The sequence below is a fragment of the Desmodus rotundus genome, chromosome 3 (genome assembly GCF_022682495.2).
Source record: "Desmodus rotundus isolate HL8 chromosome 3, HLdesRot8A.1, whole genome shotgun sequence".
Lineage (NCBI taxonomy): Eukaryota > Metazoa > Chordata > Mammalia > Chiroptera > Phyllostomidae > Desmodus > Desmodus rotundus.
The window spans coordinates 138,114,606-138,129,336 of record NC_071389.1 but is presented as its reverse complement, the minus strand read 5'-3'; the positions used below and the strand labels follow the sequence as shown (position 1 = coordinate 138,129,336).

At 38.0% G+C, this 14,731-nt stretch overlaps 1 protein-coding gene across 5 annotated transcripts in view; it reads left to right on the top strand.

The window, feature by feature from the left end:
- FRS2 (fibroblast growth factor receptor substrate 2) overlaps positions 1 to 13,866 on the top strand; it is a 106,425-nt gene extending 92,559 nt beyond the window's left edge. For all 5 annotated transcript variants that reach the window (XM_045184610.3, XM_024576463.4, XM_024576461.4 and 2 more), the window contains 5 exons: positions 4,022 to 4,114; positions 5,099 to 5,285; positions 6,104 to 6,262; positions 6,631 to 6,794; positions 8,178 to 13,866. In XM_045184610.3, coding sequence (XP_045040545.1) covers positions 4,049 to 4,114; positions 5,099 to 5,285; positions 6,104 to 6,262; positions 6,631 to 6,794; positions 8,178 to 9,128 — 1,527 coding nt within the window. In that variant the 5' untranslated portion in view covers positions 4,022 to 4,048 and the 3' untranslated portion in view covers positions 9,129 to 13,866. The remainder of the gene's footprint in view (positions 1 to 4,021; positions 4,115 to 5,098; positions 5,286 to 6,103; positions 6,263 to 6,630; positions 6,795 to 8,177) is intronic.
- The last annotated feature ends 865 nt before the right edge of the window (positions 13,867 to 14,731 follow it).

The following is a 14,731-nucleotide window of genomic DNA, read 5'->3' as shown; positions in this document are numbered from 1 at the left end:
CAGCCTACTTAATAATCCTGCAGTCTGTCGTGGTCAGCTCCTCAGTGAATAATCCTTTCATTCTCTTCATTCTGCACGCTTGCTCTCTGTTTTACACAGGAAATTTAGGATGATAGGTGTAGATCTTCTTTGGCTTCTCCACTGTGTTCCACACATCCTTATTTTCTCCCCTTTCCTCTCAGAGGATGAGGCGTTTCTCCTCTGATCCAATGTCTCAGTCTGGACCCTGGAACTCATCTTCTTTATTTTCGTCTTTCCCTCCGTCTCAGTCCATGCTTTGTTCCGTTTCTCTCTCTCTCTCTTTTTTTTTTTTTCCTGTATTTTAAAACCTTTCCTGACCTACTGATTACAAACCTGCATAAATGCCATCTTAAAACAGTAAATAACTCAGGCATATTTTCTTTTGAAACCTGTCTGTCCTTACCCTAGCTCTGTACTCTTCACTTCCTTAGCTTGTTCTTGAAAGAGGAGTTTCCATTCTCGGGGGGCTACTTCCTTACCTTTCATCTGCTCCCTGCAGTTTGGCTTCTGCCTCTGCTGCTCTAAGGATGGAACTCTCTCCCCTGACAGTTTTTTCTTAACTTGTACTGTTCTGATCTTTTTATTTTTCTTCACTTGCTTCTCTCTACTTCAGTGCTTATGTATTTATATTCCTCAGGATTTCAACCTCCGACCACTTTTTATAATGTCCTTGAGCAGGGTCTTCTGTTTTGTATCTTTTTTTAAAAAAGATTTTATTTATTTATTTATTTTTAAAGAGAGGGGAAGGGAGGGAGAACAAGAGGGAGAGAAACATCAGTGTGTGGTTGCCTCTCACGCACCCCCTCCTGGGGACCTGGCCAGCAACCCAGGCATGTGCCCTGACTGGGAATTAAAGCAGCGACCCTTTGGTTCCTACGCTGGCGTTCCACGGAGCCACACTAGCCAGGGCTGTCTTGTAGCTTTAAATATCACACGCATTCCAATATTTTACCTCCTTCAACTCATACTCCTGTACTTAATTCTCTATTGCATGTCTCCATCTTATTGTTCTCTAGAATCTCAGTTTAGTGTGTCTAAAACCAAATTAATCACCATTACTTCAACTTGAAGACACCAGCTTTTCCTCTCAGGCCATGGAGCCAGCACCCTTTACCTGCTACCCTGGCAACTGCCTCTGCCTTCTCTTGTACCTAGCCAGCCACTCAGTGTCGCTGCCTTGTCTTTGTAAATGTTTCTTAAATTCATCTTTTTATTTCTATCCCCACTGTTGCTGTTCTGGTTTTAGGTCTCTAGCATATTTCTTTCTTAAAGTAGTCTCTAACTGGTTTCCATTCTTCTGAGCTAAACTTTGACTTAAATATATGCTGCAGAGGGATATATTTACAATGAAGTCCTACAAGGCTTTTGTATCACATGGTAGGCTGTCATTAATTACGGTTGTGCTGAAATACCCAATGTCCATAGAACCCCAGGTAGGCTGCACCACCACTCAAATACCCCTGCCTACACGGACAGGCTGCCTTAGGTGCCTGTGAAGATGGCAAGTGGAAGAATGATTTTTCTACTCCTTTTGAAATAGTTTTAAAATATACCTTTGAAGTCCCATCTTTTGATGCCAAAGCTGCACTGTAATAATCTTTTAGCTCTTTATATTCACGAGGAGGTCAGTGGGGAAGATAAACATGTAATTTCAAGAACTTCGTTTGCTTGTTTGTTCTTATCAATAATCCTTGTGCTTTACAAAGTTTTAGCCCTGGATGGTGTGACTCAGTGGATTGAGTGCTGGCCTGTGAACTGCAAGTTCGGTGGTTCGATTCCTGGTCAGAGCACATGCCTGGGTTGAGGGCCAGGTCCCTATTTGGGGGCATGTGAAAGGCAACCAATCTCTCTCTTGCACATCAGGGTTTCTCTCCCTCTCTTCCCTTCTCTCTAAAAATAAATAAAAAGTTTTAAAAAATACTTTCTGTCTCTTTCTCATCCTATAATTCATTAAACATTTATTAATTTTGAAAAACTAAACATTATGGACTATGTGCTATGCAAGCAGTACACTTAGTGCCCTAGAGAATTAGGCAGACGAGGCCCTTATCTTCAGGAATACCACAGTGAAGTGGGACGTAAGACATAAATACTATAGTGGAATAAGTAAATACCATGATAGAGTCACGTCCATTTGACTGTGAGGACACTGGACGCAGGCCAGCTTCACGTTGGTTGGTGTCCCATTCCCCTCCCTTGTTTAGGATGCTTTCTGGTTTGGCGCCTGCTTGTGTTGCAGCCTACCCTCAACTCTGGTTGTCCTGGGCGCCTTACTTTCTCCTGAATGCAGTGCACCCAGCCTTTCATGACCTTTGTCTTTGCACATTCTCTTTTATCCATCTCAAGTACTTATTTCTATTTTTTGCCCAGTACACTGTTTCTGCTCACCTTTTTAAGTACTAGCTTAAATGGTGCTTCCTTGCCCTGCCTAACCCACAGAGTTAGTCACTCCATTTTCTGTACCCATAGAACTTTCCTCATATTCTAATATAAGGTTTTTCATAATGTATTACCTGTTCACATATCTTTCCCTTTAGACTCATGATTCTTCAGTCATGACTTAATGACTTAATCATCTCTGTGCCATGATATTTAGGTGGCATATTAGAGCAAAATACTAAAATGAGTCTTAATTTATTTTACTATGTTATTTTTCACTTTTTTTGGTACATACTAGTATACTTTTTCATCTTAATATTTGTACCTGTCAGCCATTCTTTACCTTTGTTTACTACAGTGTATTCAGCTTACAAGAGACTTAGAGTACCTACTGTGTGCTGGGTGTTGTGTTCAGCGTGGGCAGTGCAAAAATGAATAAGGTTCATGCCTGCTGGAAAGGAGCCCATAATGGAGGGAAGGAGATAAGTAACAGACAGTGTGCCACAGTTTCTGCTAAAGTAGCCAGTGTGAAAGACGCTGTGATACGGGAAGCCCCGGGTGCTGTTACATAAGAAGTATAAGCCGCCCAGTTGGTTGCAGTCAGAGAAGGCTTCCTGGTCACACTTGGGTTGAATCTTGGGAAAGGAAAGAAGCAGAAGCGGGGCAGTATGGAAGGGTGTGAGAGAATGAGGTGCTCTGGGGAAACTGCTGAATGTGCCCTGGTAGGGCTTGGAGCAGGGAGAAGGAAGAGTTCAGACCTGTAGACAGGGACCAGACTGGGAGGGGCCTCGTGACAAACTGACAAGCTTTGAATTTTTCCCTGAATATAGTGAAGAACCACTACAGAATTTTAATCAACTTTTAATCAGGTTTATGCTTTTAATGTTTAGAAGCTTCTTGTGCTTCACCCCTTTTCAAATATTGTCACATTCATTCTCTTTCCCTGGTTTGTAAGTAAGTGACATCTTTAATTTTTCCTTTGTTCATTTGGTGTGTTCTTGAGAACTTAATGTCACTTGTAACCTGTGGGGAAGTAAGGTTAGATAGATACACTAAGTTTTGCCAGTATTTTCTTTTAAGATATTGCTTGAATTTTGAATTGTTTTTCTCTCTTAGTGAACTATTCTGAGTTTGTCTTTGTGTCTTATTTACCAATGAACTCTCTTCCCGGGTGGACTACATAAAAGATACTACAATGAGGATAAAGAAACCTGTCAAGCCAGAAGTCTAGCATCCCTATGGAAATTAAAAGACAGACATGAAATTCCTGATAAGCCATAAGAGGTTAATTCCATGAATGACTTTATTTAAATAGTACTACATATGAGACCTTAAATTGGCTTGCTTTTAAAGATAATTTTAAAATAAGCAGACCTTTGCAAATTAAACTGGAAATCTGAGATTTCTGTGACATCTGCCTCAGAAAATTATCGTCATTGTCTCTGAGCAAAATTCACGAGTTAGTTGCATGGAATCTATCTCCAGCCATATACTTTCTTGGGCTTAATTTTCCTCATCAAAATAATGCAGAGTTTGTGTTAGATGATGTCTAAAACCTTTTTTATGTTACGATTTTTATATCCTATGTCTTATAATTTTTTCTAAATTATCTTTCATGTAGTGCTCACATGGTCTTCTGAAAGAAGCCATGGGTAGCTGTTGTAGCTGTCCAGGTAAAGACACTGTCCCAGATAACCATCGGAACAAGTTTAAGGTCAGTACAGCTGCTTGAATTACTCTTACTGCCCACTCGGACCTTCTTTTACTTCACTTAATATATCTTTTCACTTGTACCCCCAGACCCTTTTACTTCCCTTTTTATTCATTATGGCTTTTCTTATTTTAACAAATGATGATGACATTTTCTTACTGACAATGTGGAATATTCTTTTACTTTCCCTTTGGTCCTCTGTATTCAGTTAGCCACACTGTTCTGGTATCACTTTGTTTAAAATGCCATTTTATGTGTTCCTCTTTAGTCATTGATTCCACCTCTAGTCATTGGCTCATGCCTGGATAATTTCTTAACTGGACTCTACCTTGAGTCACCACTGCGATCCATCCTGCAGTTGACATCAAATTAATCTTCCTCTTTCATCATTCTGAAACTTGTGGTGTTCTGTTACCCGGAGGCTAACCGCTCCACTCCTTACTCACCCACAGCTACTTTGTCTCTGGTAGTCTTGCTCAGTCTGCTCTGAATCATAACCTCTGGATCATGCAAACTGAGGTGTCGATTACAACCTTGTTGCTTCAGAGCTTTGTGACTTTCGACAGGTTACATTATCACTAAGTCTTTGTTTTCATTTTTGTAGGATGGAGCAAACAGTATTGCCTAGTTTAGGAGTGTTATGAGGATTAAATGGGGAAAATACATGTGAAACACTTTGCCCGGTTACAGTGGTATAGTGAGTTAGTTCTCCCTAAGTGGTATCTATTCTTCATGGTCTCTGGCCATTTTCTGGAACTCAGTAATACAAGGCCTTATCTTAACATGAACTTATCTCCCCAGCGGGAATGTGAATTCCTTGCTAATATGAACTGTGTGTTATATTGCTACATAGTACTACACATACACGGGTTGACGAATGAACTAATAAAGGAGCAAGTAACTGAATCAGTCAGCAATTGGTGAAATATGAGTATGACTGTCGAGTTGAACTGTTACGCTAGCACTAATTAAACTTTGTTTTTTTAGGTCATTAATGTGGATGATGATGGGAATGAGTTAGGTTCTGGCATAATGGAACTTACAGACACAGAACTGATTTTATACACTCGCAAACGTGACTCAGTAAAATGGCACTACCTCTGCCTGCGACGCTACGGCTATGACTCAAATCTCTTTTCTTTTGAAAGTGGTCGACGGTGTCAAACTGGACAAGGTTGGTAGAGCCTTTAATTTTTTCTACAAACTGTGTCACATTTGAAATACTATTCTTTCTGTTTTTCTATATAGAATGTTTAATATTTTACTTTCTCCTGATAGAAAAAAAATTACCTTAAGATGCCATAAGGGCCTTAAGAAGAGATATATAAATGCCTTAAGAGATACGGTAAACTATGTATTCGTTTAGCAAGCATTTCTTAAGCACATTCTCTATGTATAGAATTTTGATGCATATCAGCTTTAACATTTTCAGTAAATGATTAGTCCCAGTAAATTGACTATGTGCTTTTACTCTTATAACTTGCTGGGAAAAGACCCTAAATTTTGGAGTCAAACAGTACGTAGTTTGATTATTTTGCTACCTACAATTTGAAAGGCCTTGGGCAAGTTACCTCTGTCAAGCATGAAATTTTTTCTCCATCAGAGGTGAATGATAATCGCTGCCTTACAGAATTATTATAATAATTAAACACCGTGACAGAGCCGGGCCTGTCAAATGGTACAGGGTCACCTTAGTACTGGTGAGTTGGGCTCCCCCTGCTGTTAAAAGCAGATTGAAGTAAGTGCGAATCTTGTTTTTGTCTGCCTGATTTTGAGCCATCTCCCTTAGACGTATGAAAACTGTTCTGTGAACTTTCTTTTGGATTTATGTTTTGAAACAGGGAATACAATTAATTTATCAGGTATGTATTTAAAATACCTTTCTTGCTTTTGGTACACAGAATGCTTATTTTACAATTTTCTTCTTTGACAGGCGCTCCTGTATCGTTTTAAAAGATGTAACCGTTGTTCCCTTCTGGTTTATATTTATAGGAATCTTTGCCTTTAAGTGTGCCCGTGCAGAAGAATTATTTAACATGTTGCAAGAGATTATGCAAAATAATAGTATAAATGTGGTGGAAGAGCCAGTTGTTGAAAGGAATAATCATCAGACAGAATTGGAAGTCCCCAGAACACCTCGAACACCTACAAGTAAGTATCCGTTTTCCTTCTTGTATTTTATAAATCATAGACTCTGGATATTTAATCTATAAAATGTTAGCAGTCACCATTGGCTAACCTAAGTGTAATGGTTGTCAGTTTTTAAAAGCTGTTAGCTATGATTATAAACATGTTTAATATTTTAAATACGGTAACATTAAATGTTTCACGTTACCTAAAGTGTGAATGGAAAGCTGGCGTGGAGGGTGTGCACTTTGTGCTCGGGTGTCTGCCGTCTTCCCAGAAACACCTCCCTTAATCCTGTCAGTGCAGCTTGCATTCTTACTTGTTTTCATTCTCTCTCCCCTGCCTCTGTCTCCTGCTTTTCTTCTTCAACCAATAACCAAACAAAAACTCAGCTCCAGGGTTTGCTGCTCAGAACTTACCTAATGGATATCCCCGATATCCCTCATTTGGAGATGCTTCATCCCACCCGTCAAGCAGACACCCTTCTGTGGGAAGTGCACGCCTGCCTTCAGTAGGTGAAGAATCTACCCACCCTTTGCTCGTGGCTGAGGAACAGGTGAGCATGTGCTGCACTGTCTGACGGGATGATGGCTTGTGTGGAGAAGTGTGGAGTTGCAGATTGCAGCTTGCATTTAGCTTTCACTCTTCCTGTGTGACTTTCGTAGTGAAGAATCAGGGGAAATAGTGTATATTTACTGATCTATGCTGAAATCTGTACGGGTGCTGAGGGGAACTTAGCATCACAGTACTTTGTGGGTTCGGGAGAGGAGTGTCTGTAGGTAAAGACAGCCACGAGTAGTGGCCAGTCCCCACTGTAATAACTTCAGTCAATTCAGAATTTATGGAACTGCTTATCTTATAGTGTATAACTGGTGGACTACTAGCAGGAAGGTAGATTCTGTCGTTGGTGTTTTATAGAGTTATGTAATATTCCTGACTGTTCTGTCTTCATTTGAGGAACGAAGGATCTGGTTAAACGTTGTCTATGCATTAATTAGCTGCGTACTTATCTATCGTAAACCCCATGGTCGTTATCATTAAGACATTTTTGTTGTTTTAAAATTCTTTCTTTGTATTCTTTACATAGTACCTGAGTTTTTTATTATTTACTGTGATTACATTTCTCTCAATTTTGCATTTTATTTTTGAGTTTTTCATATTTTATGGGTAGACCTCTAAATGCTTTTTGTATTGTCGCCCAAAACACTGTTGAACTTTTCATGATCATTTTAGTGATTATTTCTTAGTAGGTAATATTTATTTTATATCTGTGAATTTTACAGAATTCTTATTAAATCTAGTGGGCTTATTTCTTTATATAGTCAAACCATCAGTAAATAATGATAAATCTGTATCCTTTTAAATATTTATTTATTTATTTATTTCTGAGTCATGCCTTAATGAATTCATGAGCATTTCTAGAACACCACCAAAATTATAATTCCTATCTGTTCCTGATTTTTTTTAACAAAATGCTTTTCATGTTTCACTATCAAGTATAATGTTACGTGTTAGAGTAGGTTTTCTTTTTAAAAAAATTTTTTTTAAAGATTTTATTTTTTTATTTTTAGAGTGAGGGGAAGGGAGGGAGAGAAAGATTGATGTAAAAGAGAAACATTGATCTTTTGCCTCTCATATGCTCCCTGACCCAGGCATGTGCCCTAACTGGGAATTGAACCGGCAACCTTTTGCTTTGTGGGATGATTCCCAACCAACTGAGCCACACTGGTCAGGGCAGAGTAGTTATTCTTTTATCAAAAAGCTACATTTTTATACCTTCCCTCATCCAAATCTTTTTATTAGTAAAAAAGCAGGTGCAAAAGCTTCAAAGCAAGAGTATACTTAGAAAGCTAATCAATAAAATTAACAGATGTGGTCAGGCTTTTTTGTTTTCCATTTTTTAAGCAAGTTACTGATTCGCTTTACTCTTTTGTTTTAGGTACATACCTATGTCAACACTACAGGTGTGCAAGAAGAGCGGAAAAATTGCGCAAGTGTGCATGTCCCATTGGAGGCAAGGATTTCTAGTGCTGAAAGCAACACTCCGAAAGAAGAACCCAGTAGTATTGAGGACAGGGACCCTCAGGTTCTTCTGGAACCTGAAGTAGTCAGATTTGTCTTAGGACCAACTCCTGTTCAAAAGCAATTAATGGAAAAAGAGAAACTGGAGAAAATTGGAAGAGATCAAGTCAGTGGAGGTGGTGCAAATAACACAGAATGGGACACTGGATATGACAGTGACGAACGAAGAGATGCACCCTCTGTTAACAAACTGGTGTATGAAAATATAAATGGGTTATCCATCCCTAGTGCCTCAGGGGTCAGGAGAGGTCGTCTGACATCCACCAGTACCTCAGATACCCAGAATATCAACAACTCAGCTCAGAGAAGAACTGCATTATTAAACTATGAAAATTTACCATCTTTGCCTCCTGTTTGGGAAGCCCGCAAGCTAAGTAGGGATGAAGATGACAATTTAGGACCAAAGACCCCATCTCTAAATGGCTACCATAATAATCTAGATCCAATGCATAACTATGTAAATACAGAGAATGTAACAGTGCCAGCAAGTGCTCACAAAATAGAATATTCAAGGCGTCGGGACTGTATACCGACAGTCTTTAACTTTGATATCAGACGCCCAAGTTTAGAACACAGGCAGCTCAATTACATACAGGTTGACTTGGAAGGTGGCAGTGACTCCGACAACCCTCAGACTCCAAAAACGCCTACAACTCCTCTCCCGCAGACCCCTACCAGGCGCACAGAGCTGTATGCTGTGATAGACATCGAGAAAACTGCTGCTATGTCAAATTTGCAGAAAGCACTACCGCGTGATGATGGTACTTCTAGGAAAACTAGACACAATAGTACTGATCTGCCCATGTGAGCCTGGAAAGCATTACATTGTTTGCACCTTTGTGAATTTTTTTAAAAATGAAGATGCAAGTGCTTCATTTTCTTTTCTAAACACTAACTCCTTTTATAGACTGATAAAAACTTTTTTTTTTTAATATTTCATGTGCTTCTTTAAAGGGAATTAATGTAGAGCAGGTACTCATTAAAAAACACTAATTTCATCATACACTACTCATTACTGTACAGCAGCACTCCCATTTTCACAGTGCCTATTTAAAATGAGAGTTGAAGTGAGTGACATGCTGGTTGATTTTTATCAATATTCTGGACTTAGGCATATCATTCATGCCTAAGCCATGGTTGGCATTTAAAACGTTTTATAAAGCCTCTTGATAATGTACATTGCTAACAGATAAACTCTAGGCTTTGAAAGTAATATTTGTAGATTCACTGTTCATGGTATGTGGCATCTAGCATGTAACATGAGGAATCCTTTATTTCATTAATTGTAGGCTTTTTTACTTGAGCCAAACCATATGTAAAGGAAATAGAAGTACCACACTCCTTATCTACCAGTCAGTTCCTTTGCCTTCAGCTTACTAGAAAGTCCTGTGTTTGTGAATATGGTTGCTGTTGGTGTGTTGAAAGGCAGGAAGAAGACAAGATTTTCTGTTTATTCATCTCATGATGTTATTGGAAGGGCATGCCCAGATGTCTGAATCAGAATTACAACAGGCTCAAGAGTTGGTCTCAGGTCACTTTACCCCAAAACATTTGAAAATCTGAACCATGATCTCTTGAAAGAGTCTCGCCTATGGATTATTATCGATCACATTGTTTATGGAGGCACGTGTGCCATTAGATTGCCACTTACCTTCAGTTTTTCCCTTTGGTGTTTGGGATGTCTCATTTTGTTGCTTCCCATCTTCTCCAATTTAAAGTGTTTGAGTGTGTATATAGTTTTAAAATTGGATTATGTGTTTATTGTGTAGTGGCATTTTTGTCAAGTTGTGGTTTTGAAGGTTCATTTGGAACTTACTGTTATTCTATAACAGGGTTGCCCTTGTCCAGTATTTATTTATATGCTGTTTACTTTTCAAGTTGATAAAAACGTTCTCTCAGTTTTAAATTTTACTTGTGTCCATAGGTGATCTCTTTAGCAGCTGAGGGGAAAAAACAAAAAGGAAGCTATTTTTAACATACAGAGTTCCCTAAAGGTACTGCGTCTTCTCCGTGGGCGCCCTCCCCAGCACTTTAGCAGTGATTCCCTCATGTCACGTGGCTGCGGTTGTACTTTGCCCACTGTAGTGCTCCTCAGCTCTGCCGCCCTTTCACTCGTAGGTGGGTCTTTGATTACCCCTGATTTCAGTGGAATGTTAAGATTATTGCCAGCATAGCCGGTACAGTGGAAGTCTTGTAGCAATGAGATTATGTCATAATTTAGGATTTAAAATGAATTGAAGCTTGTGTAAACTGACAAGGGGTCATACGTCCAACTCTTGGAAAATCAAGAATGTTCCAGTTTCCTAAACACTAGAGAAGACAAGAGAATGTAGAGTGAAAAGAAGGTTAGGTAACCTTGCAAAATATTTTACCATTTTCTCTAAATTTGAGGAAGTTTGAGATTATGATCTGGATCTACCAGATGTGACTAGGGTTAAGTTAGCATGAAAGTTTCAGTCGGATAGCTGTTCAATAAATAACCAATTATAGGACAGTGAATGGATTAGCAAAATAATAGAATGGGACCTTATAAAGAAAATAAATTATTAAAGGTGTCTATTATTTTCAGTGCCATCGGTTATGTGCATAGCAGAATTTCTTCTTTGTGTGTGTGTGTGTGAACTTGGTGCTTACTAAAGTGTTCACTGTTCTCTAAAAAGAGAGCAGTGGTGTAGGTGTGCAGTTTCCATTTTTAATATATTGTTGCATTTATGTTTTCTTCTGAGTAGATTGCTAATCGTGCCAAATTTATGTGATTTTTGTAATGTGGAATATGAATTGTGATGGAATTAGTACACATGGTTTTATCTGAAATAAGCAGTCAAGACAGAACATTAACCTCCAAATAGAAGGGCTGACCTATTTATTCATTTTGGAGGCTGGATACTTTATTTTCTTTTTCTAATCCTTTGTATTTTTCCTTCCAGATTCTAATTAGTTTTTATATTTTTTAGGTAACTCCAATATAATCACTGCAGTTTATGCTTTAAATACTGTATGCTTTAAACACAGAAATGGGACCAATTTGTCTGCTAAGAATTTGATTTTAGGTACTATGAGTATTAGGAAGATGTACACATACAACTGGTGTTAATTTCTAGATGTCTCTGGAAATCACCTGTGATCCTATTGAATAAAAAGTAATGTAGAACACTCCTCGTCCTTTGCAGTAGTCTAGTCGTGGGCATTAAGCTCCATCCTGAAAGAATGTACCTATGAGCAGGTGCATTTTAGAATGCAATATTTTATTGGGATACAGTTGTGGCCATGTGTTTCAGATTTTCTGAGGCAGACCTGATTTTAGATACTCTGTTCTGTTGATAGACCATGTGATCCCATTTTTCAGTTTTGGAACTCTACTCATTGCTCATATGTTTTCCCAAACAGAATCCCCTTTTATCCATATAGATCAAAACAGCTGTTATCCCAGACCAGGGCTGGAAACTGATATGGGTATTGACTCTGTTTTTTCTTAGTGTGTTTTATTTCCCAGTTTCATCTTCTTTTAAAACTGAAAATATGGTGCCTTTTCTCCCTCCAGGAAGATTGGCAAATAGTTCCTTTTATTTACTGCTGCTGTGGAGTGATGAGATATGCACTTTACTCTTGAAGACTCAGCAAAAAGGTTTTCACTTCCCAGTATATCCAGATCACATTTGGGACTTACGAAAATTTGCCAAGCAATCTTTGTTTTTATAGATATTGATGTTGACCCCACAGTTCAATGTTATAAGTCAAGCTAGTGTTTATCAACCCCCCCAGAGGAATCTGTGGCACAACATATAAAAATGTACCTCAGTAATGTTCTATTAAAAATGGGACAGGGGCCTTATGTTTTCATAATTTCCCAATAATGTGCCACCATATTTTTGCCTCAAGGTAAAAGTTTTAACAAGCTAAAAAGTACTTCCCACTTTCTCCTGTGCTGTTCCTAACCCATAATGCCCAAGTGTTCTGTGCAATGTGTAGTATGTATGTGTAAATATATATGTATATGAACATATATACATATATATCCTTGAAACAGACATACCATCGGAGACAACATTCAGAAGTAACTGATGTATTGGCATCTCATTCATATTTCTGATATGTGAGGTAAATGGTACTAATTACCTTTTCCCGGATGTTTGCCAAATTTGAATAAAGGCATTGGTACGAAATTCCAGAATGTATAGAAAATGGTTTTGGTTTGAAACATTTAACAACCATTTTATGATATACCACATGATACTCTGCCCAAACCAGCACCATCTCTCTCTTTCCTGTTCTTTAAATCCCTATTCCCCATTCCTACTTCCTCATTTTTGGGGGGTACAACACAATTCTTTTGTAGCATCATTACAACTGCAATTCTATGATGGACTGGTATTAATAGTACAGTAGTCACCGGTGTGCCACATTTGCATTAGTAAATGCAAAATACACATTTTATAAAGGACAAATTTTGTGTTAATGTTTTTATTTTCATTACATTGTATAATACTGTAAGATTATTGTATGTCCTAATTTGCATTATAAATGTTTTTTTTCCTACATAAAGGCATAAATATAGCAACTTTGTATAAAGGTAGCTTATTAGATTTTTAATTTTTCTTTTATAAAAAATTGTCTAACAGTGGGACTACCATTGCCAAATTGTATATGAAATATGAATTTTACCCCCTATGGTTAATTTCTTTTATAAACATTCCACATTTCTCTAATAAAAGATGTGATACTGTACTATGCATAAATTGTATTTGAATGCTGTTTCATATCAGCATTTTAAATTTGGTTTGCATTTTTCATATTGGCAGAATTGACCACTGTTGATTAAAACCTTGTTGTATATGTAACAACATCCTTTGCCCGCTCTCCTTCCCCACCCTTTGTTCTGTTTTTTTCTATCAGTGCCAACTTCATACATTTTGTAGCATGGCAATAAAATACAGCTTTTACACGGAGGCCGAGTGTGGCTCTTTGGAGGATGTGGACATGGGAGGATTGCCCTCTCTAGTTCTTTGCATATGACTTTTTGCCATATGAACCATGTCTCCAGGCACGAGAAGTTATCTCATATATGATGTAGACGTGCTTTTAAGAACAAGTGTGAATGTGCTTTTAAGCTTAATTTTTGTCATAACAAGAACTAATATTTTTTATCTTTGGAAAAGTCATAGTTCTTGAAGTACAATCAAACCTTTATTAACTGGAGTACTTAAAGAATATGCTAATAATCGAATTTAGTTCAACAAGGGCTAAGCAACACTTTTTAAATCCTTATTTATTACAAAGTATTAGTATACTTTATATGTACAATGTGGTTTAATCTTCGATGATTTGGGATTTTGCGATGGCTTACTGTTGTCATTCTGGCCTAAATTTCCACGATGAGGTACTCGAGTTGATACTGGAAGCTGAGCTGACTATATACACTGACCTTAAGCATTCATGAAAAACTGCTTTGTTGAATAAAATCTGGTCGGATTTTTTATGGTTCCTTTCCCCTTATTGCTGAAAGTAGATTGCAATAAAACCCCAATAAAAGTTTGGTTGGATACCTATTTATAGTTTTACTGTATTCATATTTTACATATTTCTTGAAGCTATGATAGGAGGTTTTATTTCTCAGTCTCATATCACTGCCTCCATTTCAAGTGAACATATAATGGGTTAAGGGTTATGTTTCATCAAAGTAAAATGGAGTTTTAAGTATATGACAGACTCACAGTTTTATCTCTGTGGTCATTCAAACTAGGAGTTCTCAGGTCTGGGTCTCCAAACCTGTTTTTAGCCACCGAGTGACACTGCAAAGCCTATTTGGATACAGCTCAAGATGGAGAACATTTGAGCAATGAAAGGGAGCCATGGCCAGGAAGCTCAGTTGATTGGAGCTTTGTCCAGAGGTTGCAAGTTCCATCCCTGGTGAGGGCACATACAAGATATCAACCAATGAATGCATAAATGAGTGGAACAATGAGTCGATGTTCCTCTCTTTCTCCTCCCTTCCCCTCCTTTCTCTTTCCCCCACTCTTCAAATCAATTAGAAAAGTAAAAAAACAATGAAAGGGAAAGACAAGTCCATAAATATTTGGGTGCTTTCTATGTGCCAGAAATCTATGGAACACATAATTGGTAAAGATGTAGCAGAGACAAAGTCTTGGAAAACAGGCATTTGCTCTCAGAAATTAAGAACTTTTAAAATTATTTCTGTATTTTTTCTTTGAATTCCTTTTTAGTAGCTATTCACTTGTTCTTATTTAATGAATGAGCATGAGCTAGGCCCTATGCTAGTAATAAAGATATCAGTCCTCGTCCTCAAAATATCTGTAGTTTAGAATAGCCTTCTAATGGGGCAATGCCTTTTCTACCCCCAGAGGACTGAGCCCTCACAAATAAATTGTAAACGGTGAATTAATTTCTCTCCGA